Source organism: Phodopus roborovskii, unplaced genomic scaffold (assembly GCF_943737965.1).
Source record: "Phodopus roborovskii unplaced genomic scaffold, PHOROB, whole genome shotgun sequence".
NCBI classification, from domain to species: Eukaryota; Metazoa; Chordata; class Mammalia; order Rodentia; family Cricetidae; genus Phodopus; species Phodopus roborovskii.
The window spans coordinates 28,623,741-28,643,215 of NW_026126541.1; the positions used below are offsets into that span (position 1 = coordinate 28,623,741).

The following is a 19,475-nucleotide window of genomic DNA, read 5'->3' on the forward strand; positions in this document are numbered from 1 at the left end:
TTTTTTTTTTCTTCTTTTTTTGATTATTAAACAACTGGTTTCAGAAAACTTACTGAAATAATTCTAGAAAGTACTGGAGCACAAAAATACATAGGAGACTGTCTTTAGTCAACAGAACTGTATTTCTACCAATAATTCAGAGTAGTTACTGTAAAGTTATATTCTGTGAAAGATTATATGCATATTTTATCTTCTATTTTTTTCTTAGCTTACTTTAAAAACACTCTTTGAGACATTCATATATGAGGACTATGTCTACATCACTCCTGCAACTTTCTTCCCCCTTCCAGCTCCTTCCATGTCCCATTCCCTACCAAATTTACAACCTCTTAGCTTGTTACTGTTACATATATAAACACACACACACGGTGTGTGTCTATTTAGCATTCCTTGTATGTACGTGTATCCAGGTCTGACACTATGCTGGAACTTGTCCTTGGAGGAAACTGATTTCCTCCTTCCCAGCAGCCACTGACCAGGGTAGTTATTCATTTAGGAGTAGATATTATAGAATTTCCTCCATCTACTTTGGCATGTCAACTGGTATTGTCATTACTGTTGAGAGTTCATGAGTGCAATGCCCCTGTCATGTCTAGGGGACCCAATCTAGCAGCAGGTATTGTGGTTGTCCATGAGATGGTTGTTTTCTGAGTTTTACACACATTTTATGATAATCATTAATTACTTTTTACATGTAGCAAGTGTGTTTTACCTATGTGAAAATACTGATTATAAAAGGACGATATACCACACGAAGTGCTATGCTGGCTAGACAGAAAGAGACATTTGGGAAGAGGGGTCTCTGTAAGAAAATCCCCGTAACAACCCGGCATGTAGGCAAGTCTGTGCAGCATTTTCATGGTTGATGATTGCCATGGGAGGGTGCAATCTATTGTGGGTGTGCAACCTATATGGAGGTGGTCCTGGATGGTATTAAAAAAATAAACAGTCAAGTCATGAGGAGCAAGGCAGTAAGTAGCATTCTTTTATAGGCTCTGCTTCAGTCCATGCCCTGAATTCCCTTCATGATGGATGTAACTGGGACATGAAATGGAAATAAACCCTTTTCCCCCCAATCTGCTTTTGATTATGGTGTTTTATCACACCAATAAAAACCCTAAAGATCATATTTCATTAATTCTATTAAATAAACTTTTCTTAAGTTATTAAAGTTCTTACTTATAATGAGAACTCTGAAACAATTTCAGTGACATTAGATGGCAGAAATCCATTCATAGAGATGAAGAAAAAAGCCCGGCGTTGGTGGCGCATACCTTTAATCCCAGCACTTGGGAAGCAGAGGCAGACAGATCTCTGTGAGATCAAGGCTAGCATGGTCTACAGAGCAAGTTCCAGGACAGCTTCCAAAGCAATACAGAGAAATCCTGTACACACACGTACACACACACACACACACACACACACACACACACACGAAAAAAATAAAAAACCAAAATGTCATCGTCTTTTGTCTATCAAAAGTATAGGTCAGAAGCTCCAAGTAGCCTAAGCTGGCTACCCAGCAAGTTCTGCCTGTTTCCATCTCCCCAGTCCTGGGATGACAAGCACATGCCACCATGCCTGGCACTTTTATGTGGGTTCTGGGGACTGACTTTGGGTCTTTACCAACCAGCCTAAAAACGCTATATCTGCTCACACTAAAAGAAAATTATCTATAGATTTGAAATAATGTGCAAACTAAATGTGAAATCAGGACATTATGCTAATTGGTTTGCTGTGGCATTTGCCTAATATAAACAATTATAAGCAGCTCAGTGCAATTAGTATTTGGGACAATCCTTATAGTGTCACAGTGTCAGGCATATTTCACTTCTCTTCATCCCACTAGTTTTCTTAGCATAGCTGGACCTAGTGTTCTTCAGTAAGGTATATGTATATGTAATTTTAATGGATATTAAATCTATGTTCAATACACAAATATACTATACAATTATTTATTATTTTTAGCAATTATTCTGTTATTCTATTATTAAATATTAAAAATAATCATGCTGATAAACCTTAATATATAAATGGTATATTTATACTTTAGGATATATTTTAATATAGTTTTTATATATATAATTTACATAATTGTTATATATTATTTGTGTATAATAATAGCATACAAATAATTTATTTTTTTATGGCTTTTTTAATCTCAGGAGTTCCCTTTTGGTCATACTGGCAACAGTTTCTCATGTGACATCAAGCAAACTTTTGACAAAGAAACAAAGATGTTGTACTTTAAAAGTACATTTTTTTTTTTAATTAAAAATGAAGCGTGCTGTGGAGAAAGTGTGCAAAATATAATAACACAGTTTAAAAATTTAAAGAGCAAAAGTCCATGTCCCCCCAAAGTTTAGGAGGTTAACTACTATCTGTGTGGGGTTTTTTTTTTTTCATGTACATATATACAAACACAGTCAGAGGAGCCTGTAACTGACTAAGAGTTCACCTCTTCATATTACCTCTCAGATCTCCATTTCAATTAAAACTCGGATATCTGACTTGGGAGTATATTTGTAGTAATTATGAATGTCTATGAAAGGATATAACACAATCATCAGTATTCCTTGACTCATTTAATTACACATTTTAGTTTAAAAAAATGACATTTCAAAGACTGACAAGTTATGAAGCATCATTTTAAAAATGTAACTTAATCTCTTACTGACATTAGACAACCCCAAATGACATTCTTTTAAAAATAAAATTTGCAACCCTTGAATTAGAAGAATGAAAGCCAATAAACTTACTTGGGATATACTGGTTCATACAGGTATTTGTCCCCTCTTGAAGAAGTAATATGAAAAAACAAGATGTAGCCATTTGCTGTCTGAAAGAGAAATTTTATTGACCATGAATAAGAATGTTGTAACTGTTATTCTAGGTTACGTACCAGGACTATGAAATCTCAGTCAACCCTCCTTTAAAGAATTATAGTTTCTTTATATATGCAAAATAACTTTTAATATACTCTATCATAAAAGGTTTAATACATTTTAAAAATATAAACTATAACTGAAATCAAGTTTGTAGAATATTATGGACATGTACATTCTAAAGCAATTTATCAACTCAATAGATGAGTACTGTGGAAAATACCCAGAACTTTCTGAACTCAACAAAAGTAGGACAAATAACAATTCTAAGCTTACAAAGCAATACTACCAAACAGTAAAAGTATAAAATGCCTTATTGTATGCAAATTAATATTATCATTTCTTTCATAAACAGCATAATTTATATAGTTATATAGTTAAAAAATAAAAAATTTAAATTTCTTATAAAATATATATTGTGAGTCACTAGGAAAAAGAGGAAATCTTGAAACTTCAAAATATAAACATCAACTAACTAAAGTTAATCTCTAAATTCCAAAATATGAACATCTGAAGTTCAACTCTGAACACCTAAATTTCCAAAGTAACTAAATATTATAAAAACAGAAATTGTATTTAAAAACAACGTTGCATCTGGATGACTGAAACAGGCTCCTAGCCACCTTGAGCTACCCTAAGAGGCTCAAAGACAAAACTAACTCAACAACAAAAATACAAACAAAACAAAAACACTGTTATATGACCACAGTATACAACCGTGACTTACAAAGCTCAAACAACCACAGTATATTTATATAAATATGCTTAATACTACATACAATTGCTCCTTTAAGATGTTTTCATTGTAAAATCAAGCAACAGAGTGAAGTGGCAGTTTTTTACCCAAACTTCTTTACCCTAACACTCTATCATCTCAGAGGTAAATGAGGCTGAATCCAAAGTAGAAACAATCAAAACCAAAGAAATCATCCAGGGTTTCCTATTTTTTCCCAGTACTAGCTTTCTGTTTTCCAGTTAAAGGAATGACAGAGGAAACATTTCCCAGAGCAGCCAGGGTTTAGCTTTAACTATAAACTTACCCTTCTGTAATATATTTTCAAACACTGCAGTCTAGCTTATTGGATATTTAAAAAGTTATTGGGAAAAAATTACCAGAAAAGGAATAATCTGACCTAATTTGATCTCTGATGTTTCCAAAAGGAAGATGGAACCCCACAACAATTATACCAGGATTATGGTAACATTACTAAGCTGAAAAACACCAACTACCACCTAAAGATTGGCTCTGAATTACAAACTGCTCAAGAAAAATTCAAGGTGGATAGCTGAGATGATCCAGCCTCACAGTCTACTCTAGCCAGGACTTGAGACAAGCCCTGTACTTGCCCCATCACACAGAGAATGGACAATAAATGATACAGCTATCTCTCCCAGGACTTGACAATTACACAATTTTTTCCCCTCAGGATCCCCTTAAAGATACCATTGCCTCCTAACAGCAGGAAGAGATGGGGTGGATGGTTTTTGTTCATTCAATAGGTTATGGATATTTGTCATTGTTTAGGGGAACTGGCTACAAATTGTTATTGGGTATGGTGAGGAAGAAAGTTGAACAAAGGGAATTAGGTTCAGAGTTCTTGTTTTGAAAAGAAAAAGGGGGATACAGATATGATAGGATATAAGGGCATATTACTGAGTCTACTCTGAAAAGAAAGAAGGAAGGATATACATAAGATAACAAAGTAGATTACTGAATCTACCTTTAAAAAGTAACTACTAGCTTTAAATACTTTATATTGGACTGGATTTTTGTATATTGTATATAAATTTTGTATATTCATACAAATTTGAGATTAATTTGGTTAAAACATACTGTATCTATGTTTCTAACCTTGTTCAATGTATTGTACCTATACAGCCCATTTAACAATATAATGCACATTTCTAGTCCTTCAAAGTTACTATTACCAATTATATAGGATAATAAGGAAATGCAGGTTAGTAATTAGTCACTTATAATTGAATTTGTAGTCATATTAGGTATGTTTACAAGGTCAAACAGATACATTTAGACAGATGATCATCTTCAAACACTTCGAGATCTACAGAATATGGCATTTAACATGTTTTAATAACATAGCTTCTTTCTCTTTTTTTTTTTTTTTTTTTTTTTAAATGACAATGAGACATTCCTGTTCCTGGCAGCACCAATCTACCACAGAGAAGAAACTCCACATGGAATTTACATTCTTTGTGGCAAAAGTAAGCCACTGGGCAAGAAGTGCCCTTGCCTTGACTGCTGACACTATGCTATCCAAACTGGACAAGCAGGACACAAAAGAGAGTGACTGTTAAACCTTGCTTCATAGAAAAGTCTGTAAAATATTATTAGGCCTTTATGCCAAAGATGGACGCCTCAATGTTGCAGAGGAACCTTGGGTGACTGTCCAGGCCGTCAGCTGTTTTTATCAATTCTCACATTTTTTGGAAGTCGCCTGCTTGCACTTCCTGCTTACTCAGTTAATATTATTTCCTTCTAATACAATAGTGAAAACACAAATAAAACCTTGACTTACTACTTGATATTTGATATCAATCATTTAAAATAAATATTTCAGACTTCTGTGTGTACCAAACATATACTTCTAAATCTCAATGACATATACAACTGATACCTCATAAATAGTTCTGCCTTAGAACAATTTTTAAAGTCTTGGTAATAAATGATGTCCCTTTAGTAGTTACCAAATCTATTATAATGACCGTTCTCTTCATGACCCCCAAATAATATAAAGAAAGCACATAATTACTGCTTCAACTTTTCAGGCAACAATCTTAATTCTCTCTGATAACAGACATACAACCATCCAAAATTCACTGAACTACTTTCTCTTGAAATAACAATGAAATAGCGGACTGCAATATCCAAATTTCTCACACCAATCTATAAATTGCATTTTAATTTTCATATTCTTTATTATATATGTTTAAAATAAGAAAAAATATAAACCACCTCAAATTATTCTCCCAAGATAATAATGTAACTATTGGACACACAGTCAAGAATATACATAAATGGAAAATGGTAAGATAAACATGCTAAAATGAAGGTGAAAAGTATCCTTTGATTTGTGCATTCATCAATATTTTTTTCCTAGCTAGGCATGGTGACACACAGCTTGAATCCCAGCACTGGGAAGACAGAATTAGGCAGATCTGTGTGTGTGCTGAGGCCAGCCTGGTCTACACAGAAGGTTCTGATCCCCTCCCTCAATGAATGAATGAATCCTAAGCAGCAAGATGACCCAGTGAGTAAAGGAACTTGCTGCCAAATCTAATAACCTGAATTTGATTCCGGGAACCATCAGAGTGGATGGAGAGCAGACTCCTATGAGTTGTCCTCTGGCCTCTATTCGTGCTATAGACATGCACATTCCCATTCACAATTTTAAATAAAATATCTTCCTAATACTATCACATTTATTTATACTGTGGCTCTAATTCCTGTTTTTTTTTTTTTTTTTTAAAAAGGGGAGGGGAAGGGAGAAGGGAAGCCAGGTTTCAGCTTCCAACAAAACTATATTAAAATTGAAGTAGATTTATACTTCAATCTGAAACAACTTTAACTTAAGTAATTATCAATGCCCTTGAAAACACTCCCCTGGAATGAACATTTTTACCTAAGCAGAATGGGATACACATTACAGAGTTAAGTAAATTTATATCATTTCTTGTAATGATTGGGTGTTCAAACCTATAACTGTGCCCTGTACTGCTGAACTATTAATATGCTTCCAGTATTCTTTTACTTTTTGAGACAAGGTATCACTAAGTTGCCCAGGCTACCCTTGAAATTACTATGTAACTTGGTCAGTCCTTTAATTTACAGTCCTCCTTCCTCAGGCCTCCCAAGTCCTTGGGATTAAAGGCCTGAATCACTAGGTCTGACATAAATTTAATCTTGTGCCTTGGGATTTACATTTTTTTTTTTTAACTGCTTAACAAGTTAACAGGGGTCTAGTGTCAAACCTGAGTATCTATATCTAGCAAAAACACCTTTCAAAAAATGAAAGCAAAATAAAGACATCAATGAAAACAGAAGTAAAAAAATAAGCAAACGAAACCTTCATCAACAAAAAGCTGGGGACAGTGAGATGCTCTTGTAATCCTACCAACTGGAAACTAGAATAGAAGGTTGAGGAGTTTACCCAGGCTAACCTCAGTTATATAGTTTGAGGCCAGTCTGGGCAACACGAGCATGAGAGTTTCTCAAGAAGGGAAGAAGAGGAGGGGGAAGAAACCACACTCCATGGTTCAAGGTAATCTTCTCACAGGTTATATCTTCATTCTGCCTGGAATATATGGGGACTTCATAAATGTTGAACAAGAGATTGAATCTATCATGATTTCTCCTATGTCCAAAAAACTTGTAATAAGTTAAATAATGTAATAGTAACACTTTAATATAATCTAAATTATAAGTTTCCCTTATATAAAATACTGATTTTAGGATGTGTGTGACCTTTGGTCATCTACTTACAAATTTTTGTTTAACAGATCAATGTTTTGACATTATTACTACTTTAATTCAATGTTATCCAACCTACAAGCTATATAATTTTAAAGCCCAGAGATAAACTAGGGAGAAAAAAGTTGATTCTGATTTTATTTGAATTAAAGTATGTAATTTCTCCACAATCTACTCTTTCTGTTCCATACACGAGGCATGCATCCACATTACTACAAACCTCCCAGCTAACAGTGCAGACAGCCAGCAGCAAACATAAGCCAACACCTCAGGACACTTTAGCTTTGTTGCCCCCATTCCAGAAGGAAACTGAGCAGGCATGTTTTTATTTCTAAAATAAAGTCACAACTGCCACTGAATACAGAAATTTGAATTTTTAAATTTTAAATTCAAAAAAATAAGAAGGAAAAATAAATGAAATCCAACTAAACACTGGTTAAAATTTCCATGAAACCACTCTAGGAAAACATTCCCATTCATTTATAAAATTGATACCACCATTTCTGTCAGGAACTGCACATAATCTACCTTATATGTATTCTACAGAGCATTTTACTCCTGCAAATTCCTACTCATAAATTTCAACACCAAAACTTTGTAAGACTAGAGCAGTGGTTCTCAACCAGTGTCACAATGTCTTTGGAGGTTGTATATCAGATATCCTGTGATTCACAACAGTAGCAAAATTACAGTTATGAAATAGCAATGAAATAATTTTATAGTTGGAGGTCACCACAACATGAGGACCTGTATTAGAGTCAATGTATTTGGAAGGTTGAGGACAGCTGTCCTAGAGGGTTACATCATGAAAGCTTGTACAGGAAATTCTAAAAATCCATTTACCTATCAAAACAACTGAACTTGACTGCTATAGGGTCTGCTTGGAGCCAACACAACTCACACACCAAGTCAATGCAGATGATAGATATTTATTGTAAGTAAGCAAGCAGCTACTGACCAATCAGAACCACAGAACAGTCTTGGGAGCTGAACTGTGACCCAAGCAGAATCTTACAGTGCTTTTAAGTCTGAAAACCACAAACATCCGTGCCAAATTAGTTACACTTTTCACCAATCAGGATTCAGGGATTAAGGACTTTCCTGGGAACATTTTCCTATGTATCACACTTGCCATGTTTCCATTGGTCGATTTACTCAAGTATGGTGGGGCAGCTTGCCCACTGTTTATGTCTCACCTTGTGAACCCAGATGTTAGTGATGCCAGGGAGGTCTGGGGAGATCTTGGGAACTTTATTTGACTCTTAATCAAAATGAAAGTTTTATTCAAAATGGCATCAGTTTGGTTTCTTCTGACAATAATATTGAACTCAATTATATCAAATTCTCAATCTAAGAGGAACATGTGTAACACCCAGAAAAGAGCTTGATGGAGCTGGTCAATTTTACCAATTTAGCTATCCATATTTGGTCAAGTCTATTGAGTGTGTCTGGCGGGAGTAAGGTGGACAGTATTTGTCCCCATCACTGGACTGTAGGTGTTGACTGTCACTTCTGCTCATGAAGGAGGAGGGGCATTTTAAAGTCCTGAAGTGGTTTCTGGGTCAAGAGGGTTCTTTTTGGAGACTGAACCTACTCCCTCGTACCTCTCCTTTCAAAACTTAAAGTTTAGGTAACTGGCTGCCAAGAGAAGAGAAACTACAGTGAATGAAGATAGAAGAAATATTTCACATAAATAGCTGGGGAAAAATTTAGCAAATAAGCAAAACCCAACTTCTGAAAGCTAGAAGAATTTGTTTTTTAGAATTACCATAATATGCCACGTAGTGGTGTCACATGCCTTTAAACCCAGCACTCAGGAGGCAGAGGCCAACAGATTCCCCTATGAGTTCAAGGACAGCCTGGTCTACAGACCAAGTTCTAGAACACACAGAAACCCTGTCTTGAAAAAAAACAACCCCCCCCACACAAAAAAAAAAAAAAAAAAACCCACAGAGTTATCATGATACAAAAGTCACTAAAATTTAAAACCATGATGCACAGACACAGGAAATAAAGAATATGTCGAAAATTAACACTGAGCAAACCCAAATGTTCAAATTCTTAATCAAAAACATTAAATTAACAGGCTTAGGTATGTTCAGTGATCTAAAAGAAACCTGTTGTTATTCAGGTGTGGAAGGATCAACAGGTCAGGAGACAACTGGCACAGAACAGATAATCTGTCATTTGCAGTTTGTGGAGGAAGGCCTACAAACATGCAGGAAACAAGAAGCAAACCTGGGTTTGCATAGTATCCTGGCTAGTTTTACATCAACTTGACACAAGTTAGTCACCTGGGAAGAGGGACTGTCAACTGAAAAGACATCCCACTAGGACTAGGCTTCAGGCAAGTCCACAGCACATTTTCTTAATTAGTGACGGAGTGGGAAGGTGATGGTGGTTGCTATAAGGAAGCAGGCTGAGCAAGCCATAAGGACCAGCAAGATGCACTCTGCCATGGCTTCTGTTTCAGGTTCTGCCTCCAGGTTCCTGCCCTGACTTCCCTCAGTGATGGAGAGTGACCTGAGGGTAGTAGCTGAAACAAACCCTTTCCTTTCCAATTTGCTTCTGGTCCTGGTGTTTTATCACAGCAACAGAAACCCTGTCACACATGAGAAAAAAATGGGCAATGCATGTGTGTTGCCTTGGTTTTAATCCCAGCACACACAAGCAGCTGTTTTACAAAGCTGTTCATTGCAGAAAGTGATTCTTTAAATTCAGAAAAATGTTAATTTAGACCAAAAGCTAAAAGGGTTTGGTGGAAAAAAACCCTTACCACATAAAGTAAAAAAAAAAGAAAAACACTTGTCACTCAATACAAGTCAAGACATTCTGCTTTTATCTCTGATGAAAATTTAAAACAATCATGGGCTTTAAAAGTCTGATATGTTTGATATGTTCATAAGCTTTGGAATTTGTCCAACTATGTCCTTTTCTGTTTTATATGTTATTTTTACTTTCAATTAATACTCAGTTTGTACTGAAATAGTTTTTTTTTTCTCTCTCTCTCTCTCTTTTTAGTATTTTATGAATCTGGAGTTATTCTATATAGGTTATGCAGAGTAATTCTCAGCTTTTTCACACTCAACACTGACCCTACAACAGAGCAGTACTAAAACCATGGGATAATTCACCAAGAATTGAGCAATCAGGGCTGGAGAGATGGCTCAGCAGTTAAGGGCACTTGTTGCTCTTGCAGGAAGCCAAGATCCATTCCCAGCACGACGCCATGGCTCACAACCATTTATAACTCCAGTTCTGAAGGAGCCAGTGTCTATTTCTGACCTCCATAGGCACCAGGCACATACATGGCACACAGACAAAATACTATATATATATATACTTTATATATATATATAACAAATAAAACTAAAATTTTTTTAAAGAACTGAGCAATTTTACTTTGCATACACTTTCAAATTCTGATACAATAAATAGTATTTTAAATTTTCTATTTTTTTTTTCTATTACTTCCAATGAATTAGAACTAAAATGCTGAGTATTTAGCCTGGTAATAATACTTATACTGTATTATTTAGGAATTTACTCTATAATGCACATTTGTCACTTAATTCAACAAGAAAAAAAAAAAAAAATCCAGACTTGAATGCTTTAAAAGCATGACAATTTTCTCATCTGTTCTTTTTGTTTGTTTTTAAGGCAGGGTGTCTTTGTGTAACAGCTTTCGCTATACTGGAACTTGCTCTTTAGACCAGGCTGGCTTTGAACTCACAGAGATCCACCTGCCTCTGCCTCCCAAGTAATGGGAGTAAAGGTGTGGGTCACTGCCCCGCACTTCTGTTCTTTTGATGTAAGTATGTGCTAGTAATAAAAACAATATAAAATGCTTGGGTATGTGTAACACTTGGTATGCAATGTAATTACAACTGTTATAATAATTTACAGTGTGCTGAAAAAAGGAGAAAGCATTGAAAACATCACATACGGTTGCTGTCAGCACTACTCAATTCAAATCTGCTGTTGCAGCTTCAAGGAGCAAGACATAAATATGTGAGCATTTTGTTATTTACATTGCTCATTTGAATCTACAAAATCTATGTGTAGTTTATGGGCTATATGTAACAAGCAGAATTTGTGAAGTCTATCAGCTCTGCTATAAGAAGTACCACACTACTAGGTACTTTGGCTATCTGGAACATTTTCAGATGAGCAGTCCAGTAAACATGAAATACCACAGACTAGAAAGAGAATGGAAACAGGCAGGTAAGCTAATGAACTAGTTAAGAAAGCACTAAGAAGACAGTGATATAATTCAGTGCGTGAACACTTGGCCTAGCACACACAAGATTCCAGTTTGCTCTCCATTACAGAGGGGAGGGTACAGTAAATATAATCTAAGTGCCTTAAACTTATTTTCTTATTTCTTTAACATATATTATTTGTAGGCTGGGGACGTTATGGCTCAGACGAGTACAAAGAAAGGGACACAAGTATTGTTCAGGGATGGCAGAATGTAGTAAAGTCAACAAAGAAGACACAGTGAATGCAGAAAAGACACTAGGATATCATAGACCCATAGAAATTAGTACAGCTTTCCTATCACACACACACAAAACGAAACATTAGAAAATCTCATTTAAATGCAGCCTTATGACTTCTTAAGTAATACTAAGTTTGAAAGATCTACTTACTGACACTGCTATCATGGTACTATCTGGTCTCCATTCAGCTTGTTTGTAAGATCCAAACTGAGTAGATGATTTAGCTGATTCTTTGTATGTTACAATTAACACACTGGGCTGGAAGAAAACAGGCATATTTTGTCTTAGTAGTATATCACAGAAACAAATACAAACAAAATTTAAACATTACTTATAGACTACACTGGAAATATTTTTAAACTATAGCATAATCTAATATCAAATTATCCACCTTCAGTATTCCATGAAAAAAGTAAAACAATTTGTTAGTCATACATACATCTACTGAATAAGCTAAACTGAGTCAATAATTAATAACTTTCCAAAATATAACTATGGCCACAATTATTCATAGGTCAATTAAATCAAATGTTTGAATAAATTATATCAGTTCTCTACAACCTTCCCTAAGACACAGTAGATAGGGGATCCTTTTAATTTTGTGGATACAACATTACTCTACTGAAAACAAATGAAAACCAAAACCAACAGACCAAAATCACTCATTGAATTTGTATGCAAAAACTTTCAACAAGATATTAGCAAATTAAATACAACAAAGAATCATATTTCCGGCATGCAAGGCTGGCTCAACATTCAAAAGCCAACTAAATAAGCTAAAAAAGAAAAATAAAAGTATCAATAAAGGGGGGAAGAAGCATTTTAACATGTATGGCATCTATTCAGAGAACTCCAGCTTGCAAATGAACAGCTACAAAAATCTTATAACTATCATTACATTTAGTAATGAGAAACTCCAAGTTTTCTTACCTGAGGAAAAAAGGCAAGGAGACATTCATTACTATCCAACATAGTAGCATAATTCCTAACAAATGCTGTTGTAGGAAAATCTTTACACATCATGAAGATGTATCTCTGCCAAGGCACTTTCTGATCGATTTAATAAAGAGCTGAATGTCCAATAACTAGGTAGTAGAGGATGAAGTGGGACTTCTGGACAGAGAAAGGAACTCTGGGTAGAACAGAGGTGAAATTCACCAGCAAGACATAGATCTGGACATACAGTATGGGAGAGAGGTAACAAGCCACATGATAGAAGACAGATTAATATAAACAGGTCAACTTAAGTTTTAAGAGCTAGTTAGGAACAAGCCTAACCTAAGATCAATCCTTCAAACTTAATAAGTGTCCTTGTCTTTGGGAGCTGTCGGTACGAAGAAAGTCTGACTATAGAATGTAAAAAAAAAGGATATCAGGAAGGAAGATATTAAAGTATATGCAAGGATAACAGTGACATACACAGAATTTGAAAGAATCAACAGTATACTCTGAAATAAATAAGCAAGGCTTCAAGACACAAAATTAATACACATGAGTTGATCACTTTCACAGATCCCAGTAATAAAAAAGTATGATTTATAATAAAAAGCATGTATCCATTTATACTGTTAGCCAAAATGAAACATTCAGTTTCATAAATCTAATAAAATTATGTATATAAGGAATATTATACAAAATACTAAGGAAATATATCCAAGAATAGATGAAACTATTCTATATTAATGGCTAGGAAGGGTCAATACTGTTGAGATACCAATTCTCCACAGTTTGATCTACAGATTCAAAGCAGACCTAGCCCAAATCCCAGCTGTTGTCTTCATTTTTATTGCTGTTAAGAGACACCATGACCACAGCAACTCTTATAGAATTCGCTTACAGTTTCACAGGTTCAGTCCAGTATCATCAGGATGGGGAGCACAACACGCAGGCACACCTGGTGGTGGCTCAGAGTCCTACATCTTGCAGGCAGCAGGAAGTCAACTGAGACACTTGACAGCATTCTGAGCACAGAAAACCTCAAGGCCCACTTCTATAGTGACACACTTCCTCCAACAAGTCCATACACACACACCCCATCAAAGCCACAACTCCTAATAGTGCCACTCCCTATGAGATTATAGGGGCCAATTACATTCAAACTACCACAAATATCAACACATCAACTCAAGTGAGTTTGAAGACAGAGTGATAAGAGTGCTAACACTATTTATCATTATAAAGCTATAGTAAACATGATGAAAGATTTAAAAAATTGATCAAGGAAACATAAGAGAACCCAGAAAGACTCACACAGTCAACTGATCTTTGACGAAGGAGCAAAAGCAATGTAGTGCTAGAATAAATGGAACTTGATTCACAAAAGTTCATCTTCATCATAAGATGAAGAAACTGATCTATGAGAAACAATATCAAGAGAATGAGGGCAGAGGGCATAGAGTGAGGAAAATGTTTGCAAATATCTGATAAGGAACTGCCATAAAAAATACACAAACTTAAAATTCAATAAGAAATAAAATAACCCAATCAGCAAAGACCTCAACAAGCGTGAAACAAATACACATGCAATCTTTCCACAAGATATTCAACATCCTCTGTCTTTAGAGAGAAGTAAATTCAAAAGATTGATACTAAGTGCTAGCAAAGATATAAAACAGGAATTCACATTTTTTGCTGTTGAAAATGCAAAATGATACATTCACTTTACACACCTGGCTCTTTCTTATAAAAATCAAACTCACTAACCCTATAAGGTAGTATTTACTCATTACTTATCCACACACACAAAAAAAACTATTTAAAAAGCTGAGTGTGGTAGCTCCCTGCACTTAGGAGACTAAGACAAAAGGATCATGAATTTAAGGCCAGCCTAGGTTAATGAGTTTGAGACTAGCTTGGGCTACACAGTAAGAAAGAGCCTGTTTAAAATAGCAACAATGACAAAAGTAGAATACAAACATTATAGTAGTTTCATAATATTGCCAAACTTGGAAGTAATATGATATCCCTTCTTCAGTAACTGATCAACTACAGCAGATCCAGACACCAAGACATGAAAAGACACGGAGAAGCCTTCCATGAATTATTACTGAAAATGATGCACATTATACAGTTCCAATTACATGACACTTGGAAAAGGACAGGCAGAAGGTTTTTTGTTTTTGTTTGTGGGTTTTTGTTTATTCGTTTTTCAATAGGGACTGTCAGGGCTGGGAGCAGGAAATGGGTAGGTAGACCATTGAGAATTACTTACTTCAGCAAATACTCTGTATGTTTTAATATGAGTCATAACTGTCCCCCAAGATCCCGTGTGTTTTAGGCTTGGTTCCAAGAGTGTGGTGCTATTAGGAGGTAGGAGAACCTTTAGAAAGTAAGGCCCCACAAAATGAAATTAGGCACTGGGGGGCACACCCCTGAAAAAGATACTGGGACACTGGGCCCCCCTCTCTGCCCCTTCTTTTGCTTCTGGGCTGCCATGAGGGGATTATCTTCCTCTGCCATGTATTCTCAGCATCATAAACCTAAAGTCCGTGACTCAAAACAAACCTTTCCCTCTTTTAAGCTCATTATCTCAGGTATCTTGGAACAGAAACAAAAGTTAGCTAACACATACTGTATTATACATTGTGTGTGTGTGTGCGCGCGCGCGCGCACGCGCACGTGCACTGACTGTAACAAATACACCACTCAAGTAAGAGATGTTGAGATGAGGGGTAGTTATTGCGGGAGGAGCAGGCAATATGTGAGAATTCTCTGTTCCTGCTCCTCAATTTCATTGAGAACCCAAATCTGCTTTTAAAAAATAAGTTTAAGTTTATTGTAAAAATAGAACTACAAAGATTTCAGTCAATACCTATTAAATGTTAATAAGATATAATAAATACTAGATGAAAATTCTAACTTTATAAAAAGTGTACGTAAGCAGGAATCCATGAAGCCAGAGCAGCACATAACCACATTCTACAGAATGTGATGATAATCTGTCTGGGCAGCTCTTCAGCGTCTCAAACATTTTCATATTCATAACACTGTTTGATAGTATGAAGGCTTTAAGTAATAAAATAATGGGAAACACAGCCAAGACAGACATCAATGGAACATTTTACTCAATTATTCAATTTGGGTAAGTAGTATAGTTCAAGCCGAAGAAGTAACACTAACAAAAGCTCAAATGGTACCCAAGACTATAGAAAAATGGCCTGACTAACCATAGGGAACTTTTTACAAAGGTAATGTTTAAGCAAAAGGCAATATAAAAAGGAATTATTACCAGAGGATCTCAAAGGAGACAATGAACACTATAAATAACAAAGTGTAGTTTCCAAATATTTTCCAGTCATGTAAGATTCATAAAACAGACCAAATAATAGTAAATTGTAATGATAGTCATAAATAAAATTGGTGTTTAGGTAACAGCCTACACTATTAAAAATGGAAAAGTAAAAATATATTAAGAATTCTTTTCCATGAAATGATTTCAGGTAATGGCAAAAGAATTAGACTGACCCTCCTGTAGACAACAAGAAAAATCTAAGAAAGTAGTTTTTCTTGAAAAGCAGGGCCATGAACTTGTAGTCCTGCCTTAACCTCCAGCATTACAGGCCTGTACTGTGTGCAGTGCACCACAGCTATTATAAAATGAAATAGTTCTGTTGTCTAAAAGGCTTTAAATTTAGTTTTAAAAATAAAGCCTAAGTGCAAAACTTATAATACAAAGCAGAAGTTCAAGGAAGAAGTACAACTTTCTCCAGAATACAGAAAACCCAAAAGATTCCATAAATACAAAAAAAGTTAAAATAAGTAACCAAATTCAGTCATGTTCTAAGATACAAAATCTATTCATAAAACCTATTATATTTCTATACAGTAAAAGCAAACTGAAAAAGAACTTAAGAAATCAATCCTATTTACAAACAGCATTTAAAAATAAAATAGTACATAAATTTAACCACATGAAAACTATAAGACACTGACCATAACACAAATGGAAAGATATTCCATGTTCATGGATGGTGAATTGATACCATTTAATTGTATACACTACCAATACAATCCCTATCAATGTTCCATTAATTTTTTCATAGGAATTTACAAAACATCTTAACATTCACACAGAACTCAAAAGGTCAAATAACCAAAGCAATCAAAAACAAAAATTCATTCATACTGCCTGGTTTCAAAGTATAGTATATAGATACAGTAATCAAGACAGCACAGTACTTAGATAAAAACTAAGCACAGAGACCAATGGAAGAGAAGAAAAGTCCTAAGGAGAAACCATACACCCTGCCCCTCCCTCACCCCACACATGGTCACCTAACCTTTGACAAAGACTCTTAAAACTGAACAAAAGGGAAACCAGCCTTTACAACAAATGGTGCTAGGAAAACTAGACATCCAAATGGAAAAGAATAAAACATCCATAAACAAGATCAACTCAGGGCAAAGTAGAGACATAAACACAGGGTCAGAAACAATCAATTTCCAGATGAAAATGGAGGAAGACCTTGACACTGGTCCTGGTAAAGAGTTCTGGATAGCACCAAAAGCAAAGACATAAAGCAAAAATGAACAGTTGGGACTACAGAAATCTAAAAAGCCCCAACCAGCAAGGGAAACACTCAATACAATGAAAAGACAATTTGTGCAAAAGGAGAAAATACAAACCTAGCACATATACAAGACACTTAAGCAAGTCATAAAGGTAACAACAAAAAGAAAAGCAATTTCAATCAGCAACAGACCTGAACTGACATTTTTACCCCCACAAAAGACATTAAAAACAGCCAGCAAGCCAGCAGGTACTCAGTATTGCTAATTAGCAGGGAAATGCATATCAAAACCATACCATAGATAGTGTTCTGTACCTATTAGGATGGTTTTCATCAAGAAATCAAGTGATAAAATATGAGTGAGGATATGGAAAAGGGATATTCTGGAAACTGTTGGTAGGACTGTAATTGGTATAGCTATTATGGTATCTACCTACCTACCTGAGTGTGCACTTGCGTTCCCCAAAAATGGTATTACTACAAGTATGTACAAAAAAAGGATTTGAAATGAATATTGTAAAAGTTATCTGCATGTCTACAATCACTACAGCATTATTCAAAATCACCATAATGTGGAAACAACATAAGTGATTGTCAACAGATGAACTGATAAAGGGAATGTGGTATATATACAATGGGATATTATTCAGCCATTAAAAGAAAAAAAAAAAAAAAAGAAGGAAATCCTGACAGTACAACTACAACATGGATGAACTTTTAATGAAATAAACTACAGAATAGCATATATACTACATAAGCTACTATATATGTAAAATCTCAAGAAGTAAATTCATAGAAACCAAGAGTAGAACAGAGATTGCCAGAGTTGGGAGTAGAGGAGATAGGGTGATTTGGGTCAAATACAAATACACAGTTATAAGACTAGTCAATTTTTGTGATTTAACTCAGTTCAGTAACTTCAGATAATATTATATACTTGAAATTTGCTCAGAACAGATTTTTTAATTTATTATTATAATACAATAGTAATGTGTGTGTGTTGTGGTGATGAGAGAGTATGCATGTGCCACAATGTGTGTGTGTAGAGGAAAGTGTTTACATAATTACTTTTATCAATAAAAATCAGGAGTCGAGTGTGGGGTAAGAACCTGAATGATCAGAGAATCAATGGAAAAGGCACCAGTGACCTCTCTCTTCTGTTCCTCAATCCAAAAGGGCTGAGATCCTTTCTCAGCCCTGCCTTACTACTTTCTGTCTCCTATCTGTCCTCAAGTTCTTCAAGTCCTCTATGGTTAATTTAGATCAGCTAATGGTCAGCTCTGCTCTGACTCAAACTTTATTGCGAGAATTTGATCAAAATATCACACAATAGTGGAGGTCAGAGGACAACTGCCAAAAGATTTTGTGTGTATGAGTGTTTGTCTGAATACATGTATATACACCTTGTAACCAGAGGCCAGAAAAGAGCATTGGATTCTAAAAATCGGAGTTACACCAAGTTGTTGGCCAGCATGTGAACTGAACTTGGCTCCTCACCAAGAGCAGTAAGTGTTCTTAACCACTGAGCTATCTGTACAGCGTGAGAATAGATCTTAAGTGTTTTCATAGAGGAACTATGTGAGGTATGCACATGCTTATTAGCTTGATTATATGTTGTGGGATAATGCTATTGTACACTGCAAAGATTTGTTACTCTTATTAGTTTAACAGGGAGTATAGGCGGGGCTACCAGGCTAGAATTCTGGGAAGAGGAGGCGGAGACACAGTCACCAGCCAGACACAAAGGAAGCAGGATGAGAATGCCTTACTGAGTAAAGGAACCAAGCCACATGGCTAAACATAGAAAAGAATCATGGGTTGATTTAAGTTGTAATAGATAGTAATAAGCCTGAGCATGAGGCCAAACAATTTATAATTAATATAAGCCTCTGTGTGTTTATTTGGGACTGAACAGCTATGGGACTAGGCTGGATAGAAACTTCCATCTACAATTATATCTATCACTATACATGTATATAAAAACATTTTGCCATACATCATAAGTATTACAATTTTGCCATATATAGTTTAATAAAACTAGAAGGAAAAAATCCAAAATAGTAGTTCATCAGCAAATGAACGCTTTCAG

The 19,475-nt window shown here is 35.3% G+C and overlaps 1 protein-coding gene across 1 annotated transcript in view; it reads right to left on the reverse strand.

Moving 5' to 3' along the window:
* Positions 1 to 19,475, reverse strand: part of Ric1 (RIC1 homolog, RAB6A GEF complex partner 1) — a 79,863-nt gene that overhangs the window by 55,441 nt on the left and 4,947 nt on the right. Inside the window, exons 2-3 of the mRNA XM_051199971.1 lie at positions 12,027 to 12,134; positions 2,760 to 2,839 (exon numbers count right to left, since the gene is read on the reverse strand). Of these exons, the coding sequence (XP_051055928.1) occupies positions 2,760 to 2,839; positions 12,027 to 12,134 (188 nt within the window). The remainder of the gene's footprint in view (positions 1 to 2,759; positions 2,840 to 12,026; positions 12,135 to 19,475) is intronic.